This window comes from Petromyzon marinus, chromosome 27 (assembly GCF_048934315.1).
Source record: "Petromyzon marinus isolate PM22_M1 ecotype Great Lakes invasive population chromosome 27, UKy_Petmar_22M1.pri1.0, whole genome shotgun sequence".
NCBI classification, from domain to species: Eukaryota; Metazoa; Chordata; class Hyperoartia; order Petromyzontiformes; family Petromyzontidae; genus Petromyzon; species Petromyzon marinus.
Window position 1 is genome coordinate 4,956,328 of NC_133693.1, and position 20,262 is coordinate 4,976,589.

Sequence of the window (20,262 nt, forward strand, 5' to 3'; positions counted from 1 at the left end):
GACCGAGGGGAGAAGACCTGGGACCGGTTAAGATGATTAGCTGTTGGTGGCCGTAAGTGGGAATTTAACTCGGGTCGTAGGAGGAGGTACATCAATCAATTCCCGATGCCACTAAATGGATTAGCAGACCCAACACACAGTTATCATGGTTTGTACGTTGCTCTTCAATAGCACATGAAATACATAATTAAGTAAAGAATCCCCACCCTGAAGAATCATCTGTCTCATTATTCAATTCATTCACAGTTCAAGTCGCTTCACTATCACTCGAAATTTGATCCTAAAAGTGGGGAAACACGTGGATGCCACTGGGAGCCTGGTCCAGTATGTATGGATGTGTTCAGATTTCTTTGGATTTGTCTGTAAATATTTCTCGAGATTCCATGAAATGGTCACAACACTCCATTGACAGGGAAACACACGAAACAAATCATAACGAACAACTGTAAACGTAACAAGTTATTTTATTTGATATGAAAATCGGTAATTATAGTTTTGAAATACAGTACGTTAGCACTGAACTCTTTACTCTATGCTATTGCAGCACTGCAAGCAATATTTTTGCCAAGTTTTTAATCAGCAAATACATTTCGTGACTATAAACTAGGGAAATTATATATTATTAGGAGGTAATACCTACAACTCTTGACGATGTGGATTAATATATTGCATTTCAAGATGCCGTACAAGAACTGGGCAAATAATGTTGTACAGAGGCAGAGAGTCATAGGAAGAGGAAAAAGGGATATGAGACTTGAATAGAGGCAGGGAACCGATAGCACGGATAGTATGCATATAAATATCCTAAATTGTTTACTTTGCGTAATACGTCTAGTTCATTGTCTAGTGGCGTGATTCCAGCTGTGTATTAAAGGTATTAAAGATCCAGTATCAGCGCATTATGTGTAATACCGTCCTTGGGAAATCGTCTATTGACATTTGTAACAACCTAACAAGATCCATTCACCGACTTCTGGAGAACTGTTTGGCGACTTTTCCGCTGCAAGGAGTTTGCAACAGCCATCGGGCATGAAGCCGTCAAATGTTAAACTGGGACAAAATACGGATTTTCACAAAAGCTTCTTGGGGAAGCGCTGAGCCAACTACCGGGGGAACTGTCCCAGCCCAAACCGGACCGTTTGGTGGCTTTACTTGAGAGGCTCGATGTGGACTTCCCCAGGCTGAAGGCCGTAGTAGAGCGAGCCTGCGGCCACGGCCGCCCAGGCCATGCGCTCGGTGGAGCAGCGAACCCCCCAGCACCCGTCCCGGCCCAGCACCACGGCCCCGCCGTGACCTCCGACCCGGTCGCGCATGTGGCTCAGTGCCAGGGCCGTCGCCTCATCCGGGGACTTCCCTTGGGTCGGGGCACAAGGGGCACATCTTGAGATGCAAGGGCAGCACCGGCGTGGTGAAGTATGGTCAAATAACCTTCCACGGCCCGTATGGCACGGGGAGACCTCCATCTGGCAGTGAATTAACAAACGGGCTGTACCTCTGATTAGCACGGTTGGTTACTGAGGGTGCGAAAAAAGTTCGACATACGTACGTATGTTGCACATGTACAACGGCAAATAATTACGTGCTTGAAAAATTCAAGTTGCGTTGCATGGCGTTGATGTGGATTTTCTACAGGTTTTCACGATGAAGAGGACAGCAGAAGATGAAGAGGACATCAGAAGACGAAAACGTGTATATTCAAGGCTGGCACGGCCCGGTTTTATTCATTCGGGTTTTAATCGGTTTTTATATAAAACCAGAGCACCTTGATCCTGCCCAAATCCGGTTTTATTCGGTTTTATTAAAGTTAAGTTGGGATTTCAGTCGCACGCACCCATTAGCGGCGTTCGGGCCATTAGCGGCGTTCAGTCGAGAAGCTCGTCTTCATTAAGTCGAACCTCAACGCGTTCTACGACGACCCGACGCCCGACGACGGCGACAACAACACCGAGTCCAGCAGCGAGAGCGACGACGAAGATGACGCGGTAGCGGCGGACGACGACCAGGAGCAGGATTGAAGTGTGCACGAGACGCCGATAATAAAACCAGGGTTTTAATCGGCAAAATCGGGTTTAATTCCATTAAAACCAATAACCCGATTTGTCGGGCAAAAAAAAATCGGGTTTTTCCCACCCTTGGTATATTGTGGAAAATCTCATGAGTATTTAGTACTGGGAAACTGGCGCATGGACTAGCAGAAATGAAAGGTCTTGTGACTGACTGGCTGTCGATAACGTCCGCAGATGAAATGACTACGGTTGGAGCAGCGTCGTCTTGTTTGAGATCTTTCCTCACCGACAATTCTTTGAATATTGAGGCCATCTGTTGCGTAATGACTTCTCCCCGTGTGTCTGTTTCTATACGGCTGCTTGCGTATGGTGCTGTACGTACAACCGGGGCCCTGCGCGGACAGGTTCCATCGTGCACGGCCCGGTCTGTGTGCGTTGTGTCAGGAGACAGGTGCGAATGTGATCGTTGAAAGATTTGCTGAGTGCATGCCTCTGGCAAAAAAAGAAATCTCTCATCTGCAACTTTTTTTGAAAGAAGAACAGCCAGAGGACAAAAAAAAACAAATCTCATTCGGAATGAGCTACCTGCATGCTCGGTACTCTACCCTACAGGATTATGCAGGTAGCTCTGTGTGTGTGTGTGTGGCGTCGTGGTTATTGCACTGTGGTGAGCGATAGTGTAGTGGTTAGCGCACCGCGCTATGGACCAGGCGACCCTAGTTCGATTCCTGCTCATGACCAACACCAGTGACGATTATCTTAACCGGTCTTTGGTCTCCCCTAGGTTAACTCAGACTCAAATCAGTACCTGGTAAGGTGTATAAACATAGCCACTGGGAGATAAAGGTGGCTAGGCGTGGTCCTGGCCACGGCACCCTCATTGTGTGCCGTCTCAGCCTGCATCGGTGCTTGCTAATAGCACTTGCCTCAAAAGGTTATCCTGGGGATCTTTGCGTGTTTTTTTTTCTACACACCGTAACAGGTAAATCATTTCAGGCTGAGATGACCTTGGGGATAATCAGGCCCGAGAACAGCCAGTGGAAAAATATGAGCACAGTGCCGTACCCCTACGGGTTGTGCAGGTAAATCTGTGCGTGTGGGTTTTTTTATACACACCACTACAGGTAATCACAATTTAAGGCTGATTTGACCTAGGTGAAGGTCAGGAGAAGTTCTGCGTCAGGATTGTCATTGAAGTGTCCAAAGCTCAGCGAGCCACACTTAAGACACCCGGGAATTATTTTTGTACAGTAAAATGAATTACAGTAGGGTAAGATAATTCAAGTTTCTATAGTTGATAATCATTTACAGGGTGCATGCACACCAACGCTGGCATGGATGTGCATTCCATGCTAGTAAAACTTCACACGATTAGCGTGCATAGTTCATCAACTGATGCCGTGTACTCTGGCTGGAGATTGAACCTGGGTTTCTGAGTTTGTTGCGCAAGTGTGTGAACAACCGTTCCCCAGTACTATACTGGGGAGACAAAGGTGGCAGGGTATGATGAATACCGCACAACCTTGTTTTACGTGCCCACAATAATAGGGCCACAGTGGCGAGATGTTAACTACCTCACCTGGATACAGGAGGTCGTGGGTTTGTTCACTACCCTGATGCCTGTATATTTGGAGTGTGCATGTCTCTGCCCGTGGTCGCGTGGATTTTTACTCCGGATCCTCTGGTTTTCCCCTCCACATTTAAAAACATGCGTTTATAGTATTTGGCTGCTATACATTTACATATGATAAGCCACTTCGTTGAGCTATCATGTGTGGCCAGGTCGCTTCTGAAAAAATAACTATATAGGTCTGTGGGTCTTACCTGGTAAAATAGAAATAGTTAATAGGTTTATTTTGTATTGTTTTATATATATTTTATTATTTTATTGTTTCCCTTCAACGTGACTTTACCGAAAGAGCTAAGAATATAGTTAATAGGTGTTCACCAACAGCACCGGCCCATATGGTCTGCCTGGTTAAATGAGTAATCTTCGTCATTGTGCGTATGCATTTATCAATCTGAAGAGGAGCTCAACTCAAAACTCTTGGCTGAACGGTGTGCGAGACTCAACAATTGATCTTTGTTATATTTCGTAAAATCATAAATAAGCATAATTCCCACCGGTGCCTCCACATTTTAATAAAGAAAAGTTTTTTAGTCCATTGGCCTCTTGGCTTTCTGAGCCCCCATCATGCCGTGGACGTGTGTCATTTATCGTGCAACCGTTTATATTCCATGCCACAATGGTGGCGCGACATGGGCTCGAACCCTGTCAAATGCACGGCACCGCTGTCAAATTGTCGATGCGAACCTGGCTGGCGCCTAGCTTCGGTCGACGGCGCCTCAAGAGGGGAATCTACTGTTGTGGACGAGTGAGCGGCTGGCGGCAGTGGCGTTACTTCTCCTTGCTTCATATGCAGAGTCAGCCTTCATAGGCGCTTGCTAACGCACTTTATCACATGCAGGGGAAGTGTTGGTGGGGGGCGGGGGAGGTACTTGGTCTTTGTGAGGCACCTTGGGACGACCTTGCCATACCGCGGGTGCATGCATGCGTTCGGGGCTGCTGGCGGTGGTCGGTTTGGTAGATTTTTTTTTCCACGGTAAAAGTCACGTGAAACTGCGTGACGATTCTTTGGGCGCATGCTCCTTTACATCCAGGTAGCGCGCCACGCTCATACTTGCACCTACCGTATTCTCCAGATTATAAGTCGTACTTTTGTTCCTCCCAGTATTTTAAAGTAATGTTTGGGGATGCGTATTATAATCTGGTAGGTGTGTGTGTGTGTGAGAACAGATTTGGTTAACCGTATTGACACTTGGGCACTCGTTTGGGGTGCGGCTTATTTTCTGCGGTGTCTTAAAATCTGGAGATTACGGTAAATTCCATGGACTGCCAACTCGAGTCGACCACAGCAATATTTGCGAGTACTGTAGGAGGCTGATGTCCAAAACCACATGGAATGTGCCGATCCTATCAGACCTCAGAAGCTAAACAGTGTTGAACTTGAGGGTTTTTATTTTAGAAGTTATGGGTAACAAAGGTTCCAACTTACATGCCAACGTTGGTCCAACGTTGCATGTTTACTGGTGAGGCACCAGAGAAACTTGCATGCAACTTTGTAAAACTTTTCCAATGATGCACAGGCAACTGTAGTTACCATCTGTCCAGGTTTTCCCCAGGGCCATTCTGTAATTTGAGACAGCTTTTTTGAGAAATGTGACGTTAAAAGTCCCGGGTTTTTGTTGTCAATCGCATAACAACACGCCACTCGAGGCAATGCACGTGCAAGCGAGCTCTCCCATCTTCTGGCATTGCGAGATATTATTCTGCCCAGTTTCTTGTACATCAGAGGTGGCGGGCAAGCCTTATATCCCCCCCCCCTCCCATAGGTCAACTCAGTCTCAAATGAGTACCTGACGCAGTACGTTGGACGTCACGGATTTGGGGAGACAAAGGCTGCCGGGCGTGGTTTCTGGCCACACCAACCCATCAGGCGTTCCGCCGCCGTCTTTAGGAAGTGCTCTCGAATGGAAACTTGCACCTGCGGTCTTGAAGCTACACGGGGAAAGTTTGTTGGGATCTCTGTGTGTGTGTGCGTGCGTTGGATATTCTCCCTTTCGTGATGTCCGCCTGCACTCTTTGATTACGCTCCGGGAAATCTATTAATTACCACTGCTTTATTTTCTATTCATCATGTGACACTGTCGTTTCAGCTCTTGATTTTTTTATTTGCATAATTGCCCAAGTTTTTTTTTCTATCCGTTATCATTTTTGGTGACCCAGGTGCACTCTCGCAAGTGAGACTCGACCCTGGTCGTCTTTTGGTGGACAACTACTGACGTTTTTAAATAAATAAATAAACCGTTTAAAAATAAATACATTTATGCAAACCGACACACCTGATGACGACCGTTTGTGTTATGGTCGAAACGTCGTGAGATTTTTTTATTTTATATATATTTTATTGTTTCCCTTCAACGTGACTTTACCGAAAGAGCTAAGAATATAACTTGTGCTGCCAATGTTTGAGAATAGCAAGGCGTGAGCTGTACCAGCCAGCGCCGCTAGGAGTCACTCGTCACCGCTACGGGGTCACGCAATGCATCATCAGGCTTTCGAAGCAAAACCTAAGCAGATTGCCAGACAGTGGAATTCTAGGCAAGGAACGGCACTAGTTTAGCCAATAACCTAAACAAATATATATTTTCTAAACCACACGAAGAAGTTTAGAAAAAAAAAGTAATAAAAGATTTAGATTTAAAAATGCAATGTCGCGGATCCAACCGTCACATATCCGCCCTGACCAATTAACCGCCCACACCCAGTGCAGTGCTTATGCAAGGTGCAGCTTTCACCATCGATAATACGTCCACAAGTCTGACGCACGTGTTCCTAATCTCGCGTTACTTTCACTCTGTAAAGCATGGTTCCCACGTCGAAAGCAGCTCTCGCGCTATATGTTTGCCCCGATTTGTACACGCGTTTGTGTCACTGAAAGAAGTTCAAAACGTACATGCATGCGGACTGTAATTTTCCACGCATATCATTTTCGGTTATCCGCCTACAGTAACAAAAACGTCAGTGCGTTATTGACTCACATTACGACATATGTAATGCAATGCAGTGAATTGGCAATAATTTGTTGCTGGTGCAATGTAATGATAATTAAAATGTATAAAGCGGCGGCCTGAAACGATCGTTCTCACACGCAATTTCGCACGCGGTCGCACGCACGCACGCACGCGCACGCACCGGCCTCCATGTGGAACAGGATGAGTCGCGCCAGCGTGACCTTCATGATCGACTCTCCGTGCCCGGTGGTGGAAACGGCGCCCACAGCGTTATCCGCGTAGCCTCCGCACCCTTGCACAAAGACAAACACAGACTACTGGGGCAAGCGGCGTTAGCGAATAGCACCAATGAAGACCGGCCCGGCACACGGGGTGGCCGACCTTACGCCCGGCCGTCTTTATCTCCCCAGTGGCGATGTTTTGCGTTTGGCACCAGTTTCTCACTCGAGGCTGAGTCGACCTAGAGGAGGCCCAGAACTGGTTCAGATAATCGTTGCTGGTGTTTGCCGTCGGGCGGGAATTGAACTCGCGTCGCCGGGCTCGAAGAGCGGTGCGCTCACCGCAATGCTACCGCTCCCCACTACCGCACCCTTGCACAGACACCACACACGGATATCATAATAATGTTTAGTTTCAGATACTGTTCATGCAAATTGCATCTCTTGCAATTGCTGAGAAGCCACGCAGCTGGAATGCAACAGCCAGACAGTGATTCGGAGCAGCCAACTATAATAGGGTGCTTCAAAAAAATGTTGACACTTCGGAGAATTTGCAACAATACCACAATAAATGTGCTGCTGCCTCTGGGCTCTGGTAACCACCTGAAGAAGATTCCAGGCATGTGTTGATAATGATGGGGAACGAGTGGAGACTCTTTGACTTTTTGAAGCTATTAACATTTACATTTGTAATAACAATAGAGCCTACATACGGTAGGTAATAACAGGGGAGTCAGCCTACAGTGCGAATGCGCTAGTGGCCACCGGAGGTAATGACAGGGGTATCAGTTGTGAGTGCGAAGGGACTGGTGGCTACGGGAATGATCGAGAAGAAGGGAGCGTGGTCAGGTGACGGAAGAGGACGGTGGAGTCTGCCGGTGGAGCGAGCGTCCAGAGTCAGCGAGAATGATCGAGAACGGGGGCGTGGCCTCGTGTTGGTATATAAAAGGAAGATGCGCGGGAGACTCGGGGCTGTTGAAGTGGGGGTCTCCGCCTGATGTCAAGTGAATGTGTCTTCAATGGAGTGCCATCTCAAGAGAAGTGTGTAAAGTCGTCATTACACATTTGTTATCATGTTAGAGTGCATTATCCGTTATTCTTCCATTAAAAACGATAGTCCCATGTTGACGTTTTTTTGAAGCACCCTGTTTTGGGTGGAGGTGGTGGTGATTTTTTTGTGTTTTCCACCAATTGATGAGTGTTTATACACGAGCGAGGAAACCGGCGCACCTGGAGAAAAAACCCACGTGTGTGAGGGGTCAACACTCTATCCCCATACAGATGGAAAAGATGGAGAGTAGTCCACATTTTTTTACCGCCTTCTGCTGGCGAGCCAGGGATTGGCACCTCCTCGACACCCACGGCAAGAAAGTTTCACGACATCTGTGTGCGATACACCAACCCTCGCCTCCAAGAGCAATGGGATTAAAGGCCACGTGCGTTAGCCATTACTGCCCAGCGATGAATATACGCAGATATACATGCAGATATTCACACAGATACACAGATACAGATACTCATATATACATGTAAATATATGTAGAGGAGTAGTGTCAGTAAAACAATGAGGGGGCGAGCGGAAGGAGGTTCGAGCGGGTTGAGAGTCATGCGGGGTCAAGGGTGACGTAACGTCACGGGTTATGTAAGGGGCTTTCGTAAAGCACTTTTGGGAACATGGGCGTGGCCGAGCTTGGGGGAGGAGCCGCCCAAAGGGTTCTTAAGGGGGACCCCGTGACGGCGGCATGGTCGTCGTGGGGAGCCACGGTAAGGACCGGCTGGAGTGGGGTCTCTATGGGGCCGTCCATAAATGACATCACGCGTCACAAAAAGTCAGACCCCCTCAAATATGACGTCATAAAACTCTGCCCCCCCCCCCCCCCAAAACCATATTTCCATTTTAAAAATAAAACATGCTTCAAATCACTTTAAACTATTGTCATTGTAGTGCGTATTTAATGTGGTGCTGCACTCTGATGTTATAGGAGAAAACATGTATTAAAAAGGAGGCGTTGGAAAGATGAAATTTAGCATAAAATTCAACGTCTAAAACTGCAGATGTTCAGAATATTATATTGAAATTCTCTTACAATTATAAAATATTAAAAGTAATTATAACTATTAACAAAATATTGATTTAAAGCTTTCGTGACTGCAGGGATTCATATTCTTGGTTCTTTCGGTAAAGTCTTTACCGAAAGAACCTTGAATATTAAAAAATACTTGAAACTTTGTCGGAGAATGAAGCAAAATGGAGAGTACAATTATTACAATCACATTCATGTCACAGAATGAAAAGCCCTGGTAGAATACTTAGAATCAAAATGTTTAATAACAATCATTCAAAACATTTACAAAATGTATGCTTCTCCATTCTCCCATGGAGAAGCAAAACGCTCCTTCACAGAATAAAGAAATGGTGACCTTAGTAAATTTAAATAATCAAATAGTTAATAATGAAAATTAATCAAAATTAGTGTTGTTATAACAATTCTATTTAATTAATATTTATTTAAAGTTGCGCATTTTGATGTGACATCACATTTCTAACCCCCCCTCCCCCTCTCATCACACATCGTCACAAATGTCTGACCCCCCCCCCCCGCCTAGGTGCGTGACGTCATTTATGGACGGCCCCTATCCTCGTCGCAGAGCGGTGTTGGCTGATCCCCCGCTCCGGGCAGACGAGTGAGAGAGCCAAAGGGATAGCCGAGGGTAGGGTCCAAATAGTATTCAGTGTTACGGTGAAGACCGAGATAGAGTGCACCTACACTGGTGTGAGCGTAGGATGCCGAGTGTCAGAGTGTTTTAATAAACGGCAACAGCCCTTACAGTATTCATAGACAAAAGACCTCCCAATTAGCCTGTAAAGGCGGAAAATACATCGGAGAGATAATTGCATCTGAAATAAACTGAGCAGGCAATTTCTCTTGATATGTATAATTTTTGTTTAAATATAACATTCGGCAGCCTTGTCTCCCACGTAATGAGCTAATTTCAGTACTTGTGAGTTGCTAACTACACGAGGGGAAATCCTCACCACGCGTGGGCGCACAATCGGGGACAATCTCTGTCGTCTTTATTACGGACGCGCCTCTAACATTAAGAGGGGTGGGGGGGGGGGAGTGCTACATTGCTTTAACTTCAGTGGTAGCGATAGATTGCCGAATAGTAGCATGTGACGGCCAAAGTAGTAGGAGGTGGAGGGTATTGTACTGGGGACCGCTCAACTCCACAAGCATTTAGATCGGCTCCATAATCTATTGGTGGTGGGTTCCAAAAGGGGCTATTGCGCCCTGATATTTTTCGACGCCCGTTAATTATAATCGTTTCAATTGTAAAATAAATAAAAAAGTGTGCGTGAACTAATTGATTGCCCAATAAGCAACCAGTACTTGAGGCACTGGAGTGTTTCCTTTGAAACAGAAACATGATTTGCAATAGTTCAGAGTTACAATTGTTTTCCTACCAAGTTGGAAATACGTTTTTTTTTACTAACTTGGCAGTGCTATTTGTTGCCGGCCTGTGGCTCAGCAGCGGTGTTAATGTTTTACTGGCAACCTGCACGATCTTTGGACGTAACCATCCGTGCGTCCATCCTTTCCTCTGGACGTGACCGTTCTTTGGACGTCACCGTTACAGGGGATAGGATAGTAACAGAAAAGTAATAGACAACACGCAGCCAGCAAAACTTATATACGTATATAATACAGTAATGTCTCCTGTGAAACGTGCATCTGGGTGCGCCACTGCATGCGCACGGTAGAGTACTACTATACGGTATTTCATTCTTGGCTAACCTATCGAAAAAAGATGGTCGCCACATCGTGCGCTTTCAGATGCGCTTCTGCGGCCGTCCTGAACAATCTTCCTTCCGATGTTAGGATGTCATGAGGAGCTATGCACTTTTAAACCATCATCTAGATCAGGGGTGGGCAAATTTTTTGACTCGCGGGCCACAATGGGTTCTAAAATTTGACAGAGGGGCCGGGCCAGGAACAGATGGATGGAGTGTTTGTGTGAACTAATATAAATGACATGTAAAAATCATTACATGAAAGGATTTGGCCTTTAACAGGTAGCAAAGCATTTATTTGCAAGGCAATTTAACAAATTGCACGAACATGAACAATACAAAAACATGTCGTAACTCCCGGTCAAAGTGCGCCATCTAATGGGGAAATGGGGGCATTACAGGAGAAAGGTAAAATTTAATTTAATAATAATATTTGGACAAGTTCGGCGGGCTGGATTAAAAAGCCCAACGGGCCGTACTTTGCCCATGTCTGATCTAGATTGAAACCAATATATATTTTTTAGAACTGCTTTTTGTCTTTAGTTTGTTGTCCATCCCCCCGCACCTCCGTTTAGCACGGATGGCTACGTATGGCGCGAAAGAAGCTCAACATACGTACGTACCCACGATGGGGCTGTCTCCGACGCGACCGGGCATCTTGTTGGTGATGCCCCCTGTGGAGGTGGCACACGCCACGTCCCCCCGCGCGTCCAGGGCCACCGCACCCACGGTGTCGTGGGCCCTGCGGACAGACGGACGCTTTACAAACACACAAACACACGCATATATATAAAAACACATTGTAAGTATGTATATGTATGTTGAACTTCTTTCGTGCTGTACGTTGCCAAACGTGCTAATCGAAGGTGCGGGGGAAGTACAGTAACATACAAGACACCCAATCTTCGTGGTCTATTGAAGCCTCACGCGCTTTCAAAGACACAGAACAACTAAAATCCTGTGACCAAAACTCGCTGAGTTGGCGTAGCTGCAGCGCGCGCGTGTCCGTGCGTGTGTCCACGCGTGTGTCCGCGCGTGTGTCTGCGTGTGTGTCTGCGTGTGTGTCCGCGCGTGTATCCGCGTGTGTGTCCGTGCATGCGTCTGCGTTTGTCCGCGGGCGTTGTCCATGTGTGTCCGCGCGCGACGCACCGCTCCGAGCTGAAGAGCGCCCGCACGGCGTGGCGGTAGCGCCGGTAGCGCTCCCATTCGGAGCGCGCCGCCTCCGTCACGAGCTCGTGCTGGGGCACGCGCGCCACCCCCTGCGCCTCGGCGAAGCGCGCGGCCCCGGCCGCCGTCAGCATGGCGTGCTCCGTCTGCAGCGTGGTTTTTTCGCACCGACACGGGACGATGATGATGATGAGAGGTCGGTTTAACGTGTAGTTGGCTTTCGCCAACCGATGCCATTCGTGTAGCAAAGATTTACTTTTGGATTAGATTGCGTAAATATAAATGTGTCGTTAACCCACCACCACCCGACACAGCCAATGAGTAAGGTTTGTCACTTAAACAAAACGTGGCCAATTCGTTACTCGTACAGCACACCGGTGTGTTGGAGAGTAAACCCACAACACTTATAATTCGAGTACGATGTTTCGCTTGTGATTATAACCAGCTTCATCAGGCGATTGTAAGAATTGGCTGAGGTCGGGTGGTGGTGGGTTAACGACACATTTATGTTTACGCGATCTAACCCAACAAAAACCTTCATGATGAACGATGAGAGGCGGAGGAGGACTCGGTGAGGGTCCCCTGCAAGTGCTCGCTTGCTGGCGGACAGGGCCCTACCCCCACCGGAGGGACTCGAGAGTGGTATATTTGGTCTCCTATTCCACCAACGTTGTCAGGAAGTTGTTGGAAGAGGTGGCGTGTGTACCCACGCTTTAAACTCCACCACGCGCGATCTGCTAGTCAGCTGTCGCTCGACTAGCTGGGGTGAACCCATTTATCCAGCTGGGCAAACAGAGGCAGTGGGGGGAATTTACGAAACTTGCGTCGTTGTTTCACCTGCAGTGCTGGGAGAGCGAACTGGTGACCCTCTGGAGTGCAAGTTCAGGGTGCCGACCGTTAACCATCGCGGAAACTCCGGTCATTCTCGCAGCCGCTTTTGGCTAGCCATCGAACAAAGACGGTCACTTCGACGCGCGATTTCAGATGCGCTTCTGCGGCCATGTGGAACGCTCTTCCTTCCGTTATTAGGAAGCCACTGGAACTATGCACTTTTAAAGCTAGATTGAAAAATGATTTCTTCAAAACTGCTTTTTGTCTTTAGCTTGCTGTCCTCCCCCTGCACCTCCGTAAAAAACATGGTAGGCTACGTACGGTGCGAAAGAAGTTCAACATACATGCACCACAGTATTTGCAACCATACAAACGCATTTAGACCTGACAGACGCGTGTAGCTCTCGGGGGATATTTGGTCTCCTCTTTCACGCTGGCCAAGCATCTTGGGATTGCCGATGCTTTACCCCATCGCACGTGACGTGCCGATTGACTGCCTCACCGTGGCGTGCCCTCTTACACTGCTGGTGGCCCATCGTTTCAACTACCGCGCCTGGAAGATGGAATCGAACCGGCGACCTATGGATTGCTGACCGTTACACCAGGACAGGTTTCTTCACACACAGAGGTACGCTTCGATCCACTGCTGGATGAGGGCCTACGCACACTGCCCGGGTTGTAGGGATTCGTTTAACCAGACCTCACCATGCTGGAAAGCTCGCGGACGGCTCGGTTGTCACTCGGTTGTTACACCTACGCGAGCCATGGCCACGATTTGAACTCATGTTTGCCGTGTCCATAGCGCAGTGCAGCGCTATCCGCTTGCTCCTTGCTCTCCCCCACGTATCTACAAATGCATATTTTGTTGTTGCGCATGGCGCGCGTTATGTCCACACGTACGGGTGGGAGCGAAGGCACAATAATGGTTAGCGCACTGCACTGTGAACCCGCCAAAAGGATTTCAATTCCTGACCACGGCTAACATCGGGTGCGAGAGATATCCCCCCCCCCCACAATTAAATAACCCGCACTGACCAGCACGGTGACATGGATGATATAGCATAGGGAGGCCTTCGTCAAGCGATGGATTATACAAAAGGGCTGTATATTATTATTATTATTGTTACTACGAATGCTGGCGTGTGAACGTAATGCAGTGTGTAAGCTGCTCGGCTGTTGGTTTGCGGGAACTGGGAGCGGTGTTTGTCGCTCAGGATCCTTTGGGCTTCACGAGAACTGGGCGTGGGCTTGGCGGCTCAAATTTAAATTCGACCTTCGCGAGGTCACGCGTGCTACGATCGCCCGATTTGGAGCCGGGCAATGTCTTTAACGCGACCTTCAGGGTGACGTGGCGACGAGGAATTCAATCGCCGAGCAACCCGAGCTGAAAATCCTGAATATCCCCCCCCACCCCCAATCCTCTCCCCCTCTTCCCCCACACAAGCAACCGACGGTCATGGTCGGCACTTGGTATTTTTTAAAGGTTGAATTTTGAAAAATGTGGCTTTCGCCTTTCATGTAGAAATCCTTAAATGTTGTTTGGGAGCAGTTGAATGGCTGGAATCCTACAGGCTAAGCCCCGCATCTCCAAGGTGAAATCACTATTTAGCACGGTTGGCTACATACGGTCCAAAAGAAGTTCAACATACATACATCACTGCTACAAATCATTTGCAGCTGATTGCCCATGGACTGGGAACACTTTTTTTCCCTAAGCTTACCTACACACGGGTCAACTCTCACCGACTAATACTACTCATACATATAGTACTTGAAAATACACAAGAGGGGATGGGTGATGAGCCAGTGGTGGAAGTTCCACATTCCCATGGTGGATGCGAGTCTATTCCGAGGGAAACCATTGTTGACTTCCCCACAAAGTGATGCTAACATTTTCAACCAACAAGCAATGTTTGATCTCGCAAGATTTTGATTGGGTGCCCCAGATGTTAACTACCTCGCCTGGCATACGGGAGGTCATGGGTTCAATCCTGACCCTGATGGTTGTGTATTTGGAATTTGCATGTTCTCCCTGTGGTCGCGTGGATTCTTCTCCGGGTCAACATGCGTTTCGAGTATTTGGCTGCTATACATTTCCACATGATGATAAGTCTTTTTGTCGAGCTATTAATTGTAAGCAGGGTCACTTCTGAAAAAGAGCGATATAGTTCAGTTGGCTTTACCTGGTTGAATAAAATAAAAAGTTCAGTTTAGTGTAGTTTAGATTGGGAGCAGCTCGCTCTGCCATCGAGTTACCGCCCGATCCTCTCTTGAAACGGGTGCACAAGAACGCACACACAGCGCTGTCCCCTGCCCATCACCGCACCTTCTCCATGACCGCGCGGGCCAGGCTGACCGGGTTCGCCACCCCTTGCACGCACGACACGGAGCCCAGGCGCAGCGTCCTCCCGTCCATCATGAGCGCGTCCATCTCCACCTCGCCAGCCTCCGTCAGCACCGAGCCATGGCCTGGGAGGAAAGTTGCACGGTCATAAACGAAAACATTTTTTTGCTATAATATTGGCCTTGACATAAGAGGCTCCAACCTAGTTGAACTTCTTGTGCACCGTACGTAGCCAACTGTTCTAATCGGAAATTTATAACTAAAGAGGCTCAACGTTTAGTCGACGAGACTAAGCGAATGGCGACGTGAAATCCACACCCGAAGGACCTGCATAAAAAATCGCAGGCTTGCCTTCACACTCGACTAAAATAGAACCCTCAGGTCGTCGGTTCGATCCCGACCCTGACGCTTATTGTAGGAATTGGAGTTTGCGTGTCTCTCTTCCCGTGGTCGCGTGGATTTTTCTCCGGGTCCTCCCGGTTTTCCCCTCCACAATTAGAAACATGCGTTTATAGTATTTGGCTGCGATACATTTCCAATTGATAAGCCACTGCGCGTTGGGCTATCATTTGTGGCCAGGTCCCTTCTGAAAACGAACTATATAGCTCAGTGGGCCTTACCTGGTAAATAAAAACACATTTTTCTTTAAGTCATCAACGTGAATACAGATACCCCCGGCGATGGGCAGAGAGGGAGAGAGGGAGAGTGGTGGCACCGCAGACCCGCGTCGAAGGCCACGTCGTCCTCCAGCGCTTTCACGGCCGCCTCCACGGCATCGAGGGCGCTGCCTCCGCCACTGGACAGAAGCTCGTGGGCCCGCACGACGGCGCGCTTCACCCCCGCCACGCTCGCCTCGGCCAGATCGTCCGGGATGGCCCACGCCCCGCCGTGCACGACCACCACGGCCGGCCCGGGATTCCTCCTCCTCCTCCTCCTCGTCTCCTCCCCATCGTTACCGCCGTCGTCGTTCAGCTTCTCCGCCGCTTGCGACTTCTCGACACGTCCCGGCTCCTTGGCAGGCGCTTGCATCGCGAACCCCCCGCGCTCGCAGTGACGTTTTGTTCCGCTGCGTTTCTCGCCTCTCGATCGCGTTGCGCCGATGCCTGCCTTGTTGAGGGCGACATAGGCACGTAAAATAAAGATTGATTGATGATTGAGGTTCATCATAATGATCAGCCATGATCGATCGATCGATCTACTGCGTGTGGCTGAAGACCTCCACAATGCCATCGTCAACTCTCACAGCTCTGAGATGTAATAATCCACCTAGCACCTGCACGAGATGATTGCATCGCTCCATCTACATACAGTACTACATGTGACTACCTACACTTTACTTACTCCACCACATGTAATATTGCGATCAACTAACTGCGGTGTACTCGTTTCAACTGCTGAGACCATCAACTCATTCTACCTGGGAACCCACTCGTTCGCCATCGTTGTCAACGCGTGGCCTGGAATCTTCTCCAGGCGGTCTCCAGAGCCCGGAGGTGGCAGCACATGTCACGTGGTGCTGTTGCAAATTCTCGGAAGTGTTCACATTGTTTTGAAGCACCCCCTGTAGTTGGCAGATGCCACTCTCGCAATCGGTCCCCGACTTCTCGGTCCCGCCCGTCTCAGACCACTTTGTTGGCTCTGCTTGTGCGCCAGGAGCCATGCGGCCTGCATGTGTTGTTAACTGTGGCTCGGACGGGGTGGTTTGGGAGGAACCTGGGGCAGACTTTGTTTTACACCCAATTAACTGGGATCCATAAGGCAGCACTGACCCTGCTTCCACTGCCGCCATGTGGGGATGTCATCATTTTGCCCGAATAAACGTTGGAAATAATAATAATTTCATGTTATTTTGCGGAATTCGCGCAATCGCATCCCACAACGCTGTACATCGAATGAGCCAGTCCCTTACACGGATGATATAAAAAAACAAAACCCCACTACTTAGCAAATCAAAAACGAAAAAGATGAATACGTAAATAACGGGAGAAAATGAGGAATGACCATTGCCTGAAACGTCACTTATTATATTGTTTTCCTCTTCAGGCCACAGCGTTATTAGCGAATGTGTTGAGTTTTTGTATATATTTTTGTTGTTATTGTCCTTGTGCACGTCCACTGTCAACACAGCAGCAGCATTATAAGATAATCTTTAGCATTTCAGACGCGCATAACAGATTATATTTTTGCCTATGCAAATATGTTTAGCAGCTACATGCCAATATTGAGGTGTGCTAGCCACGACAGGGCTTCGGGAGAGAGGAGAGAGTTCGTGTAGTTTTTTTTTTCCGTTGAAGGAGCAGAGACTATGGTGGTTAATATGTATGCATGTTGAACTTCTTTCACACCGTACATTGCCAACCGTGCTAATCGGAGGTGCGGTTTACCATATGGTCCATGGTTGGAGTTGCATGGCCAAATCACACTAATTAGGCTATCGTTAATGCATTTCTATGTGTCTTTATGTATCTATAATGTGTCTATTTAGGTTTATATGTATATCTATGAGTCTATGTGTTACTATGTGTCTCATTGAGTTTACTACATGGCCCATAGTTTGAATAACATGGCCACGATCACACTAATTTGGCTCATCTTTCATGTATCTAAATGCATTCATATGCATCTCTACGTATCTCTACGAGTCTATTTGTATATCTGTGTTACTATAGAGCTCTGCGTCTCAATGGTTTTACTAAATCATTCCATAGCATGCAATGCATGGCCACAACTCGCACTGCCGTGGCTCGCGTCTTTAATTTTCCATTCATGACTAAGCTGCTTCGAATCATGCACTGAAAGCACAGCACACACGCACTCACGTGGCCGGGTGGCCTGCACGCGACTTGGAATGTCAGACTCGCGTTAGCATCGCACGCTTCGACAAGCAGCAGCATAGCATACAGCAAGGGCATAGATTCACACGCGACACACAGCAGCGACACGGAAAGCCATTTTTACCTCTTGCGCGCTGTCGATTCAAAGAGCCGAATGAGAAATGCCGAATTTTAAACAGGGCGGTCGCAACTGCAAGCGACGATGGCTCCTTTCGTTAAAAAAATCAACAAAGTCCACACGCGCGCACACTCACACGTACACTCTCACGAACACTCTCACACTCACTCATTCAAGTCGACCTGTGACCCATGACCGTGAAGAGAGAGAGAGAGTGTCTTGCTTGCTGCACTGTAAGGCTGCTTGCTGCTGCAAGGCTTTGTAAGCGGTTTGGTGTCCAACAGTTTAACATTATGGACCGCGTGCCTCCACTCCTGCGGACAAAAGCGCATAATCTTAAAGACGCAACACACCATGAGCATCAAGCCAATCTCATCTTGTAGGTGATACGTCTCGCTGATATATATGCATCTGCCTGTTTAACACGTAGGAGGCTTTCGCGACCAATGTCATCCATAATACAGTTTTTTTTGGGTTAGATCGCGTAAATATATAAATGTGTCGTTAAACCCGCTACCACCCGACACAGCCAACTAGTAAGGGTTGTCACGTAAACAGAACGTGCCAATTCGTCACTAGTACAGCACACCGGTGTGTTGGAGAGCCAAGCCTGGCTGTCGCCTGATGAGGCTAGTTGTAATTACTGGCGAAACGTCGTACTCAGATTGTAAATGTAGTGGTCATGGCTCTCCAACACACCGGTGTGCTGTGCTAGTGACGAATTGGCACGTTCTGTTTACGTGACAAACCTTACTAATTGGCTGTGTCGGATGGTGGCGGGTTTAATGACACATGTATGTATTTACGCGACCTAACCCCAAAAAACAAACCTGTACTATGGATGTACCTGTCTCTCCACATAAACAATAACATACGAACCACCGCTCCCATATTATTCTGGGCATGCGATGAGCAGCGTTTATTCAGTACAAACAATCTCTGGGCCGGTTTGTACTTGTAACATCTCGCTTGCAAGCCAGGATCCTCGCCAGTACGATGCAATGGTAAAGACGAGGAATATTGTACGTAGCTCAAAACGTTATTTATAGCAACGTTGCGGAGAATATAGATGACAAAATAAATAAGCGATGTCTCCCCCACGTAATTTTTCGTAGCATTTTGTACAATCTATCAACCCGCCACGGCCTTCTGAGGGTGGGGAATTTCAGCAGCGTTGCTTCGAGACAAAGTAAAACTCCGAACCAGGTTTCTAAATAACAGCGTCTCATCGGCAGCCTCAACTGCCACAGGTTATTGGCAAGGAGCCTCTTTCTAAGATATGGGTCTGATGCTTTGTCTAAAAATACATTTGATATTTTTTTTGCACGTGGAGAGACAGATAGTGGTGTACGCTCTTTGCCGGCGACATTGTGCTATGCGGTGAAAGCAGAGGGGTAGTGGAAGACGATTTGAAGATCTGGGTGCAAATGATTGAAGGGAATGGGTTTAGGATCAGTCGGACAAAGACTGAGTATATTGTGGCAAATTTCAGTGGAAATTATGCGGAAGGAGGTTTGCAATTTGGAAATAAGCAGTTAATGAAGACGAATGAGTTTCAGTGCCTGGGTGCAATGGTGTGGTGCTGATGGATCACTGGAAGGATGGATGAGAACAAGGGTTGGATGACTGGTGTGGTGTGCGATAAGAGGGTCCCAGTTTGGTCAAAGGGAAAAGTGTACAAGACGGTGGTGAGACCGGTGCTGCTGTATGGGGCCGAGTACTGGGGCAGAAGAAAAAGGGAGGACCAAGCTATGGCAGTCACAGAGATGAGGATGTTGCGGTGGATGTTGGGTTCACCAAGGAAGGACAGGGGGGTGAGAAATGAAGAAGTGAGAGTTAGACTCAAGGTGGTAGACATCACAGAGAAGACGAGAGGGAGAGAGAGAGAAAAGGCTCCGGTCTGGTTCGGTCATGCGGAGAGACAGCAGGAACATTATGTGGGTCAGAAGGTGCAAGTGATGCTAGTGGAAGGAAAGAGATCAAGAGGAAGGCGGAAGAAGAGGTGGGGCGATGTGGTGCGCTGGGACACGGTGGCCCAGAAAGAGAGATGGCGCAGGACAGGGCAGCGTGGAGAAGGTTCGCAATGACAGCGGGGGACCTCACACGAGTGGGACAAACGCGTGGAAGGGGACGAAGACGGATACTGTTGACGAGGGGAGACGTCGCTTCTATTATTTATATTCTCCATAACGACACACGATTATTTCGAGGTATTTTTTTTTGTGGTGCACAACTTAGGCGGTTGGCTTTCGGGCTGTCACCGACACGTTCCTACTCAACGAGCCGTAGAGAAAACTCCGCGAGCCGACGGCGATAAGGCGCGTGCGGAGAAACCCACTCAACTTCCACGCTCTGTTGACGGACTGAGAATTGCAC

General features: G+C 48.0%; 1 protein-coding gene across 2 annotated transcripts; it reads right to left on the minus strand.

The window, feature by feature from the left end:
• Nucleotides 1-446: 446 nt before the first annotated feature.
• Nucleotides 447-18,617, minus strand: LOC116946496 (isoaspartyl peptidase/L-asparaginase-like). 2 transcript variants are annotated; one of them, XM_032961449.2, is made up of 7 exons: nt 17,893-18,617; nt 15,657-16,037; nt 14,917-15,059; nt 11,742-11,905; nt 11,216-11,334; nt 6,763-6,873; nt 447-1,354 (listed from the first exon to the last, which is right to left on the minus strand). In XM_032961449.2, exons 2-7 carry the CDS (start codon nt 15,961-15,963, stop codon nt 1,149-1,151), a joined length of 1,050 nt encoding a protein of 349 aa, XP_032817340.2. In that variant the 5' UTR covers nt 15,964-16,037; nt 17,893-18,617; the 3' UTR covers nt 447-1,148. The 2 variants fall into 2 exon arrangements, with proteins under 2 accessions (XP_032817340.2, XP_032817339.2); XM_032961448.2 differs by having other exon boundaries at nt 15,657-16,041; nt 17,893-18,616.
• Between the last annotated feature and the right edge of the window lie 1,645 nt (nt 18,618-20,262).